The following is a 14,523-nucleotide window of genomic DNA, read 5'->3' as shown; positions in this document are numbered from 1 at the left end:
ACATGAGCAGATTTGATGAGACAGTTGAGAGCCACATCAAACCTAATTTAGAGAGCACAATTTTTGGAAACTGCCTCATCCCATCCCAGTGAGCATGGTCTGCCATGACATGAGTCAGATATAGGGCGACCAGACAGCAAATGTGAAAAATCGGGACTGAGGGTGGGGGGTAATAGGAGCCTATATAAGAAAAAGACCCAAAAATCCGGACTGTCCCTATAAAATGGGGAAATCTGGTCACCCTAGTCAGATAGGTGTTAGAGGTGTGTGTACATTTAATTCCACTCTATCCCTTTCCCTCTTCAGGGACCTGTCTTATGAGAGCCCACCAAAACCAGAAGTAACTTAATTGCTTCATCCAAGAGTCATAGAGCAGGTCCCAAACTAGCTCAAGGGAAGAGACTTCTCGTATTTCCTCATTCTGTAGGAGAAAGGGGTTTTGTCCAATCCTCAACCTGAGGAGACTCAACATATTACATACCATCCTGAACCTGAGACAGTAACATTTGCCTCTGTCATTCCATCTCTCCCTCTCAAGGCTGGCTTGTGGCTCTTGACTTACAGGATACGTACTTCTACATTTCAATCCACCTGGCCCATAGGAAGTACCTAAGACTATCAGTGGGGCCTAATTGTGACCAATAATGGTTCTTTCCTTCAGAGCATCCACAGCACCAAAATGTCTGGCAGTAGTTGCAACACACTGTAAGAAGACAAGGAATCCACGTCTGCTTGTACCTGGATGACTGTCTGATCTGTTCCGACCTGCTCCTGGAGACTGTCAGCCTTGGAATATATCCTTTCCCTGTTCTCTCAGCTAAGATTCCTTGTGAACTGAGAAATCATCTCTCATACTACTGCAGGTGAGAGTTCATAAGAGCTGTGACTCCAGATCAGCAAGGACCTGTGTGCCAGAGGACAGGTTCAGATATCTGCAGTCAGTGGCATATGAACATGTGTGTACACACGTGACACTGCCTGCCAGACTTCAGCTGTGGCCTTTACAGTTGTGGCTGAGGTATGCATATTTCCCATCCAGACGTCATGTGAATAGCAGGATCATGGTCCCACCTCAAGTCCTCTGAGAGCTTGGTTGGTGGGTAGGCCCAGTAAATATGGGGGGCTGGGGAAATTCATGTCATTCTTGCTCCCCTCCATGATGATGGCTTTTATGTGGACACACATGGGACAGGCTGAGCTGCCCATCTGAACCATCTGCAAATACAAGGCATGTAGTCTCAAGACAACCTGAAATTACATGTGAACATCCTGCAGCTGAGGGCTGTCAGAATGGGCTGCATGCACAGCACAGCTGGATACTAGTTTTAAAAACAAAACAAAAATCCCCTGGTCTCAGCATGAGGCCTGTGTGCACCTATAGTGGGAACCATACTGACTACAACATCTCAAAGAACCGTATGGTAAGTAACAGTTCTATGAGTCCTTTTAACTGAAAGCAAAGAGGACTGTCCAGTTCTGTAAGGAATGTCAGGAAATGCAAAAATTAGGGTTTTCATAACATTAACTTGCCTCTACAGCACACACACACGAGATTTTTGATTACTAAGTAGGCTATTAATTCATACCGGTGTGTGTGTTGTATGTGCAATGTGGGCAAGTTAGAATAGAATAGAAATAGAATTCACAATAGAAACTTAACTCTTGTGTGTCTCTCGTGTTTGAAATGTAGTAACTTCTCTTAAACAGGTAATGTAAAATGCTTATAGAAGCATAATAAAGAATACATTTTGAGAATGCTGGGATTTCAGAATTGGAGATTCCAAACCATTCTGCTCCTAGCACATGGATATAGTGCTAAACCTTTTTTCATAATCAATATTAATGATGGAATATTGGTAACTTATACATCTAGATAGCTGAAAAATAAAAACAGAATTATTAACCATCAAAAGTTTAATGTAAAATGTTAGTGCTAATATTACTATTTTGGAACACTGTAGTTATGTTCTAGTTAAACTTTATCACAAGGATTCCCTGTAAAGTCTTATTCAAACCAGTCATTCTACACAATATTTTAAATACATTCCATCTTGCAATGCTTGTAAATATTTTCACATAATATCCTTGTCACATATTTTAAGAGAGATCAGTTAGCAGGAGTGTTGGCTGTACTAGAAATAGAACTTTGCTAAGCATCAAAACAGTTTTGTCTACTTTGGGGTTTTCCCACACAGAGAATTTGATGTTTAACCTGTTGGCCACCCACCATGAAAATAAAATGCATACTGCTTTTATCTACTTGGAAGCATATTAAATAAGCCTGAAGCCAAATATAAATGAAGGGAGCTGAGTACAGAATTTCTTTGAAAACCTTTTTATTTTAATGATTTGTACAGAACTTCGTTGATTTCATACAGGTTACTTTGTAAAAAGAAATCAGTGAAATCTGCTCATTTAAAACATAATTGTTAAAAGATTAAACTATTATAATATAATACATGTTTGACTGCTAGCAAAAGATATTTCCTAGTAGTAAATAGTGGCTTCTTTAGGTGAAATCAAATGCTAGTCTTCTTTCTTTGTGTCAATTAGAAAAAGCCAAAGTAATACTTATGTGATCTGGAGCATAGCAAAGTCTTCTCTCTTATGTGGAGATGGCTTATGATAGGGCAATTTTTTCTTGCCTTATATAGCCTGTAGACTATTTGACATCATTTGTTGATGCTTTGAGGTGGTGAAAGGCAATGTATTGTTCTGAACTTAGATAACTGATATAATTGGTTCAGGTTACCTTTCTAGAGCATTATCAGCTTGTAGGCATCAGTTTTCCTAATTTTCAAGCAGCAAATCCTTTATTTGGCATTAACCTTGTCTCCATGGGAAAACCAGCTCTTTTGCCAGAGTGAAACTTTTGAATTATTGACCTAAAGTAACATGAGACAAACACTTGGCAGTGAACCTGTCCTTTGTGGTGTTTATAGGAAGGATAATGATGTAATGTATTATCTGAATGCCTTATTTTCATTAAAATTGAGCCATAGCTTTGTAATTACTGCTTTCAAATATATTAAGAGTTTACAACAACTGCAGCAGTTTAATTTTTTATGCTGTTGTGCAAAATGGGATCCTGGCTTTAGGACACTTTATGGAGGTGCAAAGCTATTTTACTGTGCTACCTGGGTAGCTCTCACTATAAACAGTTTGAGATATAAACAGCTGAGCAACTCTCTGAGATTAGACAGGTAGTAGGATGGATATGAAGTACTAAAGTGAGAAGCCTGGGATTAAACAAGCCTAAGGGGAAGTTTGGGTGAAATATGGTGAACTCTTGGTGAGTACAGGTGTTTCAAGGACTTTGCGGCTTGCTGTTATGTCCACTGTGGAAAAATAAAGATGAACTCCTAGACAGGAATGAGTTATGGACACAGCAAGAGACCCACTCACACGTCTGATATTTCCATTTGAGTGGGGAATGAGGAGAGAGAAGTGAGGATAAAAGAGAATAATTGTACATAGAATAATTTCGCTTCACTCCTAAAGCACTTATAAAATTACTCAACTTACAAGTGAACTGTTTCATACACAAATTGCCTCACTCACTGTTGGAATGCCACCACATTTAAGGCAAAAAGTGGTAGCTATGTAATAGCACATAGCATGTTACACAATAGGACTATCCATCTTCTAAAACTTCTTTCTTTTTCTTTTGTTTAAAGCAACATTTTCATGATTGATCCTAAATATAATATGCTTCCCTAAATGCCAGGTATACAGTACAAATATGCCTCTTAATCAGAAAAGACTAAAATTCTCCAAGGCCTACAATAGTGTTTACATCAGTGCTTTTAGTCTATCTGCTCTAAATACAATACTTCTGGGAAGTGACTTTCAGGAACATGGAGGGCCATCTAGCCCCTAACATCTGTTTAGTAGGGGAGCATCATAATAATTTATGGACATATTTTAGGTTATACAGAATAACTTTGATTTTGAGACTATTGTAGGCCCCATTTGAGAAGGTTGCTAGTTTTTTTAGTGTTCAGGATGTTTGTAAGATATGTTTAATATGTAAGGGGGCAAACATATGTCCCTTCAAAAAGATATTGCCAGAATACGGTTTAATTTTCAAAATGGCCTTTATTCTCCCTGATGATGATAACCTGACAGTAAAATGTATCTTAGAGGGAAAACACTTTTCATAATGTGTGAACACTTGGCTGCTGTAGGTTTACTTATGACTGCTGACATGAACTAATCCATCTTATAAAAATTGCAGTGAAATATCTTTTATGCAGAAGTATGTGTGAGTGTTTTTAGACAGGGGAGACATTTAAAGTATGCCATTGGAATATGGGCAGGAACATCAATTTGTCACCTGCTTTTTTTTTTATTATGCTATTGCTGTGTACCATTCAAAATTTTCTAAGGGCTTGTCTACGTGTGTGTGTGTGTGTGTGTGAGAATCAGCAGCTTTTTGCTGCATCTAAGGTTACATGCATTATCCAAGCTGCAGTAATAGCATGCACATGGGATGGTGTTCCCTCTGTCAGTGTACATCACTGGGTACACATGGGCAGTTTGCCGCATGGTGTTCTCAGAGGGTATGCTTCACTGCTGAGCATTCTGCGTTATGGGATTTTTCTCACTGCATTGTGGGATGCCTAGCAGAAGCCAGGATAGTTAAAATTGTTTAAAATCTCATGATTCATCTGTCTTTGCTTCGTATTGCCTTTATGGATGGTCTAGTGCCACTTTTGAATTGCTGTCTCACCACTATACTGGCAACCTCTGATACACACAGGCTGCTTGGGCTGTGTTTTAGCACTCAGCTGGTGGAACTTGACTGGAGATTTCACGTGCCGCACCACTGAATAGATGTAGCACTAGCAGGAGTGTCTTCAGTGTTGGTGGAACTGGGACGTAGATGAGAGAGAGACACCGATGAACTGATAGAAGAGGACTGGTTCCTGGAGCAGCTTCACAGTGTACAGTGCAGATTCTGAGCTCAGGTAACGAGAATGTATTGATAGGAAAGGATTCACCTGCAGATCTGGGATAACCAGCAGTGGTGAGAGAATTTTAGGATGGGAGGAAGGCAACCTTTTTGGAGATGTGCTGTACTAATCCTGGAGCTACAATGGCAGCAGAGCAGCATGCGGCGCGCCATATCTGTGGACAAGCAAGTCACAATTGCCATCTGGAAGCTGGCCACCCCCAAGTGCTGCTGGCCCATAGCAAACCAATTCGGTGTGGGGCGATCACCATTGGGGACCACTGTCATACAGTTGTGTGATATCATCGAAGAGTTACTGTTGCACTGGGTTATAATTAGGTGTAAATGGGCATGTTTTTAATGATTTTTTTATGATTTTTATGGTTTTAATGATTATATTAACCAATGAGACTGTACCTTTTCTTTAGAAAATAACTGAAGTACGAATGGAAAAATTGATTAAAATTGATTATTTAAATCCCAGCTTTCCTCTTGGTGATTTAAATCAACCCACCTTGTGGGTGAATATTGTCAGATGCCTATTGCTCTTATTTTGAGTCTTAGGCCCAAAATTTGTTCAGCTGTTAACCCATGGCGGGGCGGGGGTGTTGGAAGTTCTTTGTGCAGTGTTTATGGACTGTGGAAGTACTATGTTGTGGCAGTCCTTGTTGTACTTGGCTTGGCTGGCCTATTTGACATTATTGAATACTGAACATTTAATTAGTGTCTTTGACATTATTAAATTGTAGAACAGGGGTTGGCAACCTTTGGCATGTGGCCCATCAGGGTAATCCACTGGCGGGCCGTGAGACATTTTGTTTACGTTGACCTTCCTCAGGCATGGCCCCCTCCCGCAGCTCCCAGTGGCTATGGTTCGCCATTCCTGGCCAGTGGGCGCTGTGGGAAGCGACAGCCAGCACCGGCCTGTGGCTTACCACAGCTCCCATTGGCCGGAAACGGTGAACCATGGCCACTGGGAGCTGTGGCGGGCTGTGCCTGCGGACGGTCAAAGTAAACAAAATGGTTTGTGGCCCCCAGTGGATTACCCTAATGGGCCGTGTGCTAACAGTTGCCAACCCCTGTTGTAGAACATCATCATTACAGCAAGATTTATTGCCTGCACAGTTTATTAGTTGTTGTTTTTTTCCAAGAAGAATATAAGGGAAGGAATACATTTTAAATATCAGTTGAGGTTTTTTTTAATCAAAAGAATCATGGCAGAGAATTGCATAACCTACCTTATTTGAAACTGAATGATGGTCAAGTGTATAGACTAAATCAGACACTTGCAGTTCTTACCTGCAAGACCAAACTCAGCTGAAAGAAGAAATGACGAAGTACAGCAGCAGCATGAAAATGAAAGTGGCATCATTCTTCTAATAAGAACAACTTCAATAATACAACACATATAGATGGTCATTAGGTCAAAGGAGACGACTAAACGACTTATAGAAAGCTGTAAAGATAACTGATGTATAAACACATGAATAAGTTTGGACTAAAAAAAGATGTGTTACTATGGCTTTACGAGAATGAATAGACTCTTCAGGGTCTGGGAGCTGACAGTGGGAGGAGGCTGTTGCTTTTAGGTTGGACTAATGAGTTGACCTGAATTAAGATGCTTTATGTATATTCAACTAAGTCTCTGATAAAGATTGTTAAATTACTAGCAATGAATTAAGACTAGTAGATTTACTCCTGGGGGAATTCTGCGCCACTGCACAATGCAGAATTTTGCAGAATACTTGGTCCTGCTTCACTGTAGGGACCTGAATTCGGTGACCTCTTGAGGTATCTTCCAGTCCTCTGCTTCTTTCTTTTGGGATTAATTTTAAAAAAAGTTTAATAAAGAAATAATAAAAAAACAACGTTAAATGACTTACTGCTTGTATGTTATCAAATGCCACACATTTCACAAGCTATCCAGTGGAATTATGCAGTGTGTCAAAGCTTCAAGAACAGACACTACAAAATCAGACAATAATACACAGCCAGAACATGTTAGGGTGGAGGAAAAAGACACACACACACAGACATTCACAAACAGGCAAAAAGGGAAAGCGGGGGCACAAGGGAGAGGAGATGTCCGGCATTGTTTGCGCTATCTCAGCAATCTTTATTCAAATGTATCAAGAAACATGGTCCAAATGTCTTCAAATTTATTTACTTGGTCTCTGCATCGATGAGTTACTCTTCCTTCGCTACAATTCAGACACGTCTGAATATCAATGCTCTAGTCTGGGAATAAGCCTACTCTTTCATTTTTGTAAAATTATGGGTTTGACAATCTTTGCGGCCCTCAAGAATCAGCGTAGTACATGTGTAACCTATGATATAATTTTCAGCTGAGGTTTGGTTGCTGAAGCCAAGCGTTATTTTAATTATTGTGTCTGTCTCTTTCCACAGCTGCCTGACTGTTGGACAGTCCCCCAGCATATGCATCAGGGTCCCTTTTTCTTCAGTTTAGCACCAACTAACATCAGAGGACAAAGTCCCCAGCCCTAAATTTCTATGATTCTGTAACCCACTCTTAGGTAGTTAGGGGAGGGCGTACCTAGGGACTCATTAGAGCAAGGATACAAAGAGGAGGTACACATATGGTTGCTTTTTCTACCTCTCCATCCCTTCCCAAACAGGAAACAGGTTCAATAAACCAGGCCCAACCCGGGGCAGCAAGGAGGAACTGACCATTAATCTGTACTTATTGCAAGAGATTTTAAATTGAGGGCTGTTTGTTTTCCTTCTCAGCTAAAGCTAACCAAGCTTTGGCTTTGTTTCTGGACTAGGCAGAAGAAAGCCAGGACAATACATCCTGATACCCTGCAAATTGGGCCAAAAGGGAAAAGCTCAAAGGTGTGTGTGCGAAGGGCCATGATGCTTCTTTCCTGTTACTTTGGGCTACGGCTGTGTTTTTATAGATCTGTTTTCATGTGTATACAGAACAGTGTTTAAAATTAACTTTATCAATATAAACTGACCTTATGCTGCTCTTGTGCTGAGCTGGAGAGTGATGGTATGGGAGTTTGGGGGTGAAACTTGGAGGGACATGAACTGGAGGTTTAGGATTGGGCATGAGGGTGGTATATGGAGAGTGGCCAGGCTCTCGGGTTTTAAAATAGAGGTCTGTATGGGAGGAGTGAGCACGCTGGTAAGGAGAAAAAGTACTGGCAAGACATGGATGTCAATATGACAAGAGGTCAGGTTGTAAGATGATGGAGTGTAGGGGATCAGGAAGAGCAGTTTTATTCATGTGAAACTTTAAAATGCTTAACTTTCTGGATATAAAGCTTTAAATACTTTAAAGTTTTGAATATGGATAAAAGCTTTTCCCACCACCATCCACTTTTCCATTTCCTACCCACTTCCCCTTTCACCACACTAACCTATCTCCTACGGAATTGCTAAAGTCTCCAAAAGGGTATGTCAAAGAAGGACTTCCCTCCTGCTGACCTTAAAAAATTTAAATAGGTTTGGTGTATGTCACTCTTTTGAGAAAAACAAAACAAAACACCCACAAGAAATAACCCCCTAAATAAAAACTCTAAGGAAATTCAGAAACAGTTACTTCATTAAAAAGAGTTGTTTGAAAATATGTTACAGTGGCAACCTAACATTGCCAAAAAAGTATTAAATTATCCTTATAAAAGTTATCTTTTATTTTTAAAAATGGCATATAAGGGGACCAAAACCCCAACATTAAAAACTGGGTAGACCATATAAGTCATGATGTGATAGAGAGTGATGAAGGTTTACATGACAGCTGGCAAATGGCTAAGTCCCTTAACTGTTCAGTTCCAGATTTTTAATGTTTGGGGCTTTTATACTATTTGTTTTTGGGTGTCAGTGAGACTCCCTTAAAACATACTTTCAATACTTTGTTTAAAAAAAGATTCTTGCTTGTGAATAGAAAGGTTAATTTTGAGGCTGAAAGAAAATGTGTTGTAGATTTTGTTTGTTTTTTGGTAAATCCTATTAAGCGAAGTAGGTCAGCAGATGAGGTAAACCAGAACTAACCTGCTATTCATAAAATTGAGATAAAACTGCTAATCAGAAGTTCATGACAGTGCACTTAAGGGAAATGGCCACGTCCAGTTTTTAAAAGGCACAGAACTATAACATGATATAAGATCATTGTAAGTAGTAGACAAGATTGCCAAGAGGATTAGTAAATAGAAGTCTGAAAAATCTTTTTTTCTTTTATTTGTCAGAGATATGCTTTCATGAAAGTTTTTGAAGATTGCCGATAATTACTAAGAGATTTGGTTTGGATAAGCTTTAAAAACTTCAAATAGAAATTGGAGTCTTTTTGACTCTTACCCCCCTACTTTGTCAACACCACTGTACTTTCCTTTAGAATTTACCTGGCTTTGTGAATCTTACTGAATGATCCATCTGTTTTGGTGCTCGCGCTGCTTCAGTAAAACTCCCCAACTCTGAGACTTATGCGGTCATAGGTGCACCAGCATGTGCTTGAGTTAAGTAGACAGGGAGCAAGTTGTAGCATAACTAAGGCTGCGAGTTTGTCACAGAGGTCATGGAAGTCACGGATTCCATGACCTCCGTGACTTCTGCAGTGGCTGGTATGGCGGAACCAAGGGCCTGAGCAGCTTGGGTGGGCCCTGGGCCAGCCGTACTGGCCGCTGCTGGGGCAGTCTCGGGCCACCGCCCCTCCCCCCCTGCAGCAGCAGCAGGAGTTTGGGTCGGGAGCTCAGGGCTGGGGCGCGGGAGGGGGTGAGGGCCCTGGCAGCGCTTACCTTGGGTGGGGGGCTCCCCAGAAGTGGCGACATCCCTTGGCTCCTAGGGGGAGGCGTGGCCAAGGGGCTCTGTGTGCTGCCTCTGTCTACAGGCACCACCTCTGCAGCTCCCATTGACTGAGGTTCCTGGCCAACTTCCTTGAATACTGTGTGTCACTTTATTTTTATTGTAGCACTCAGCATTTAAGAAATGTTAAAGTATGTGTCTGACAATGCAGTAAATACGGTTGGAAGTGTCTCCATGGAAACATAAGCAACACTACTTGAGATGGTCTGAATTGCTTCAAAGTGCACAGAACCTCAGCATATCCTCCAAGTACTGCACCTGAATAGAAAAGTATGCTAAAACTTCCTAAGTGATCCATTATCCATAGATCCTCTTGAGTCACTGTGGTCTATTATGATTATACTTGTTTAGTAAATTCTTAAAATGCAATCCTACTGTGAAAGATGACGGGGCAAAAATGGCACTTGTGCTTGTTTCCTGTGTGTATTCAGAATTGTATCTGCTAATATTAGTGCTAAAAATAATTGTCCACTCTCTAGCCCTGCAGAAGTTGCACAAACTAAGAGGGAATGATCTGGATTCTCTTTTTTCATATGTATCATAAACAGAATTGTTAACTAAAACTCTGATTTTAGGGATAATCTGTTACATCTGTGCAAACACACTGAAGAGGATGGGTTGCACAAATTTCACTGAAAGCATAACCTGAATGCAGCTGGTTTGCATGTGTATAATTTGGCCTGCAGGATCTTTTATTACTGCTGATGGATGTCCAAAAAGGAAAAAACCCAGCTTTCCATTCTCATTACATGGTGACTTTGCAGGGCAGGCAGTTAGAAAAAACATCTTATCCTTGTACATTAGATTTGGAAATCACTGGAAAATGTTAAACTTGGGATCCCAAAATGCCACAATTACAGTCACTTCTGAAAACTGTAATGTCAGCCTATATGTGATCTTAAAAAAATTCTTAATGGCAGTTCTGATAAACTGTTACTTTGTCTGTAGCAAACATTTTTTCTAAATTAAATTTGATTGTTTTGATATATTTTAAAATGTAGAAAAATATTTGAACCTTCTGGAAAGAGCCCTGTGTGTGTGGTTTGCACTGCACAGAAGAGGTCTTGTTTGTCCCCAAAATACTATTAAATATGCCCTAAATACACAGACACGATCTCCAGTAAAGAGGGATATCCAGTAAGGAGGATCAAGCAGCTTCACTTTCTTCATGGGAGGATAGTGGGGGACTGATAGTCCTTGTAATCTTGGATACAATGACTTCTAAAAATAAAAAATTTTGAATTGCATGATACTACTGTATGGATTATAGGCTCTCTCTCAACCTAATAGAGTCTCTGAATCTGAGAAATTTATTGGCTTCCTAATTTTGCAGTTTGTGAGTTGTCTTGGAGGTGAGAAAAAAGTGATTCTTAAGAAGTTCACTTCCACAGAACTTGTTAACAATTGGCGGAAGGAAATACTTGATGCACTTATTGTTTTTTTTTTTTTCAGTTCTCCTTCCTCCTTCTCAACATCGATTATGGATTATTTCCTTCAGGTCACAAAAAGTTTCTCACCTATTTTGCCAAGTGATAGAATAGCTTTACATAGCCAATTATTTTAACTTCTGCTAGGAACTGAGGAGGCAGCATAACAAGTGACTGCGTACAGTCTTTCAAGATAAATCTGTGGTGGTACTTGTACAGGACCCTTGTTTAACATATCTACAAGTGTAGAAATTGAAAAATTTGACAGCAACTTCATCTAGATGGTCCCTAATGAGGTTGAATTTTTATTTTTATATGTATTTTATTTTTGGCTGTTTGGTTTGTTTTATTTCTGACCTACAGTCCAAAGTAACTGTTGTCATGTGTCCCCAAAGAGAAATTTTCAACCAATTGTTGACACTCAGCCATTTATGAGCCCAGCCCTGCATCTGGTCTACAACACCAATTTAAACATTTAGTCATTGGGAGGGCTACAAGTTGGAGGCAGCTTGGTTTTATTTCACCCCTGTAGTTTTACTTTATGTTACTTTTTCAGGTGACTAAATGTTTACATTTTGGAAATCAGAACTCAAGAAAGCCTACATTTGTGACCACCCAGTAAATATGCCTTTTCCTTTTAATCACTGAAATCTAAACCTCACCCTTACAAAGATTTCTGAAAAAATACCTTCCATTCGTAGTTTAAGACTGTTATCTCTTGGTGGACACTAACTGCAAACATCTCTTAAGCTTGTTCCCTTTGTTGGAAGTGTTTGGACTCCTCTTTAAAAACAGACTTTCCGTGGCTAGTTTCTTGGGTGGTTTAAAAAAAATGAACTACTGTTTAAGATCTGTTAATTGTTGTCTTTGACTTAATAGTTTCAAAATTGCTGAGGTGGCAAAACTAACTAAGTGGTATGTCTGTGAAATGAATAAAAGGGTAGAGTGACATTATAGCTGTTTTATTGCTTAGATATTGCTTTCTGATTTTTAAATACTAGTAAAAGTTAACTGTGTCATTGCTCTTCATTTTTAAGCTGTTGTTTTTCTCTGCATTTGTGATGAACAGGTTGAAATACTATTTTTCCTTCTTGATATTGCCTCCATAGAAGCATATGGCTAGCTACATGGCCGAGGAATGTTTACAAGCAGCAGTTGGCAGTTAGGGGTGCAGGTGCATGTCTCACAAAATCAATATTATATTATCAGGTTAAACAGTGCAAATAGAAAAGAGAACCATGAGGATTGATATCCTTTGTGATTTTACTCTAGTTAGTTATAGAGTCACTTGATAGTAGCAATATGCCAATCAACACTAATACATATTTCTCTGTGTGTGTGTGTGTGTGTGTGTGAGAGAGAGAGAGAGAGAGAGAGAGCGTGAGGGGGTGGAATGTCCACCTGCAGCCACAGGATGAGATGAAAGGTCTTTGGCAGTATCCCAAGAGTTCAAGTACTCCAGGCATTTACAAACTTCAGAACTTCATACGAAGTTATGCCATTTAAGCAGTTTCTTAACTTTAGAGGAGTTCTGTTTGTTCCTCACAAAGTATAACAGTGTTGATAGTACTAGCTATTGAATCCAGGATATCCATAGAAAGTTTACATCTGTAGAACCTCTTGCATATAAAATTGTTGACACTTGCACTTTACACATGGAAGTAAAAAAAAAGAAAGTATTTTCTCCCCTTCCTATTGCATGTTTTCTTTCAAATTGTCCTGTGTACAAGTTTTAAGTATTATCTGAAGTTTGTTTCCCAAGCTGTCTTCCAGTTATTGTTAGACTTTTGGGAGTTTTTCAAAGGTACCCTTGAACTTTTCTTTCCAAATCAACATAATGAAAGTTTTCCTCTTGTCTGACAGTAAGGTCTGGTGTATACTGCTGAGCGACATGGTTATACTGATCTAACCCCTGTGTAGAGAGCACTATGTAGACACGAGAGCTTCTCCCATCAACATAGCTGCCGCCTTTCCAGGAGGGGGGTTAACTAGACCAATGGGAGAGCTCTCTTCCCTCTGCTTAGAATGTCTTCATTAAAGCACTACGGCGGTGCAGTTGCATCAGTGAGGCTGCACTGATGCAGCATTTTAAGTGTAGACTTGTCCTAAGCTTGCCAGTTTTCATGTCTAAAGGAAGTATGTTGCTGAAATTTACAAAATAAGATTAATAAGACCCTGTTGGTAACCTTAGGCCCTTATCCTGCAAAACTTTTATGCATGCATTTAACTTTACACCTTTTACATTTACAACTTGCTTTATAGTGAGTCTTGAAGACAGTGTTGAATGTAATAGAACAACTTTTCCTTCATACTTTTTTTTCTGTTAAGATCACAGAAAGCAGATTAGACCTTGAAGATCTGGACCTTTATGCAACTTCTCGAGAGCAACGGTTTCGTATATTTGCCAGTTTAGAATTTGAAGGCCAATTATATATGACCCCATATGACTTCATTCAGTCTGTTACAAGTGATGCACCCAAACGTAAGTAGGATTTTGGTATGGATGAAATTCCTGTTTTAAATGCTAAAGATGCATGTTATCTTTCAACTTATTTTAAATTACTGTTTCTGTTTTACTTGATTTGAAAAGGAACTGCTGAGAATCCAAAAGGAGAATGCAGAATTCCAGAATTCATTTTAATGGTATCCAGAAGGTTTATAGGGTTTCTCATACTGATTGCCCTTAAATTAAAGCCAATTTTGTAATTCCTTTTTAATCCCTTAGAAGTCTTTAATTAAACATTTTGTATTGTCTTATAGGGCACACCTTGCATAATAGGCATGCAGAATTTGAAGTTCATTTGTACTGACAGTTTCAATTCCAGCTTCTTTTTGAATATGCTAGTACTGCTGTAGAACTCTTGTGTCCTTCTCACAGTGTAGAAAGTGCTTTTTTCCCTGTGCACTGTCTAGGATAGTTTTGTATTGCAGTTTTCACCATTTTGAATTGTCATCTATTTTGTTTTTATTTTTCACTCTTTCAAGATTATGTAAGGCATCTCATGGCCAAAGAGCAAATAACACTCTGAGCAAGAACCTCAGACCCTGCAGGAATCAATTTTCTGCATTTACAGATTCACAGAAGAAGCTCCCTGATAGTTTATTTTCCACTTTTAACACAGCTTTAGTTGATTTGTTATAAATGTCAGTTTCAACACCAAAGGATAAATGCACAGGCAGACTGAGTAGTAGGACACAACATTACTGTCTAGTTATTATTATAATATTTGTATTACTGTAATGCCTATGATCCCTAATCATGGACCAGCACTCCAGGGCGCTAGGCACTGTACAAACGCAGAACATTCTTAACTGGCTTGA

At 39.4% G+C, this 14,523-nt stretch overlaps 1 protein-coding gene across 8 annotated transcripts in view; it reads left to right on the top strand.

Annotated features, from left to right (window-relative positions):
- Nucleotides 1–14,523, top strand: part of MICU3 (mitochondrial calcium uptake family member 3) — a 146,147-nt gene that overhangs the window by 9,643 nt on the left and 121,981 nt on the right. For 7 of the 8 annotated variants that reach the window (XM_043546167.1, XM_043546170.1, XM_043546169.1 and 4 more), the window contains exon 2: nt 13,531–13,684. In XM_043546167.1, coding sequence (XP_043402102.1) covers nt 13,531–13,684 — 154 coding nt within the window. Of the gene's footprint in view, nt 1–9,931; nt 10,046–13,530; nt 13,685–14,523 lie in introns of those variants that run through there. The other variant, XM_043546171.1, reaches the window with a different exon arrangement.

This window comes from Chelonia mydas, chromosome 4 (assembly GCF_015237465.2).
Source record: "Chelonia mydas isolate rCheMyd1 chromosome 4, rCheMyd1.pri.v2, whole genome shotgun sequence".
NCBI classification, from domain to species: Eukaryota; Metazoa; Chordata; order Testudines; family Cheloniidae; genus Chelonia; species Chelonia mydas.
The sequence above is the reverse complement of the archived record's forward strand: the minus strand, read 5'-3'. Positions and strand labels throughout refer to the sequence as shown.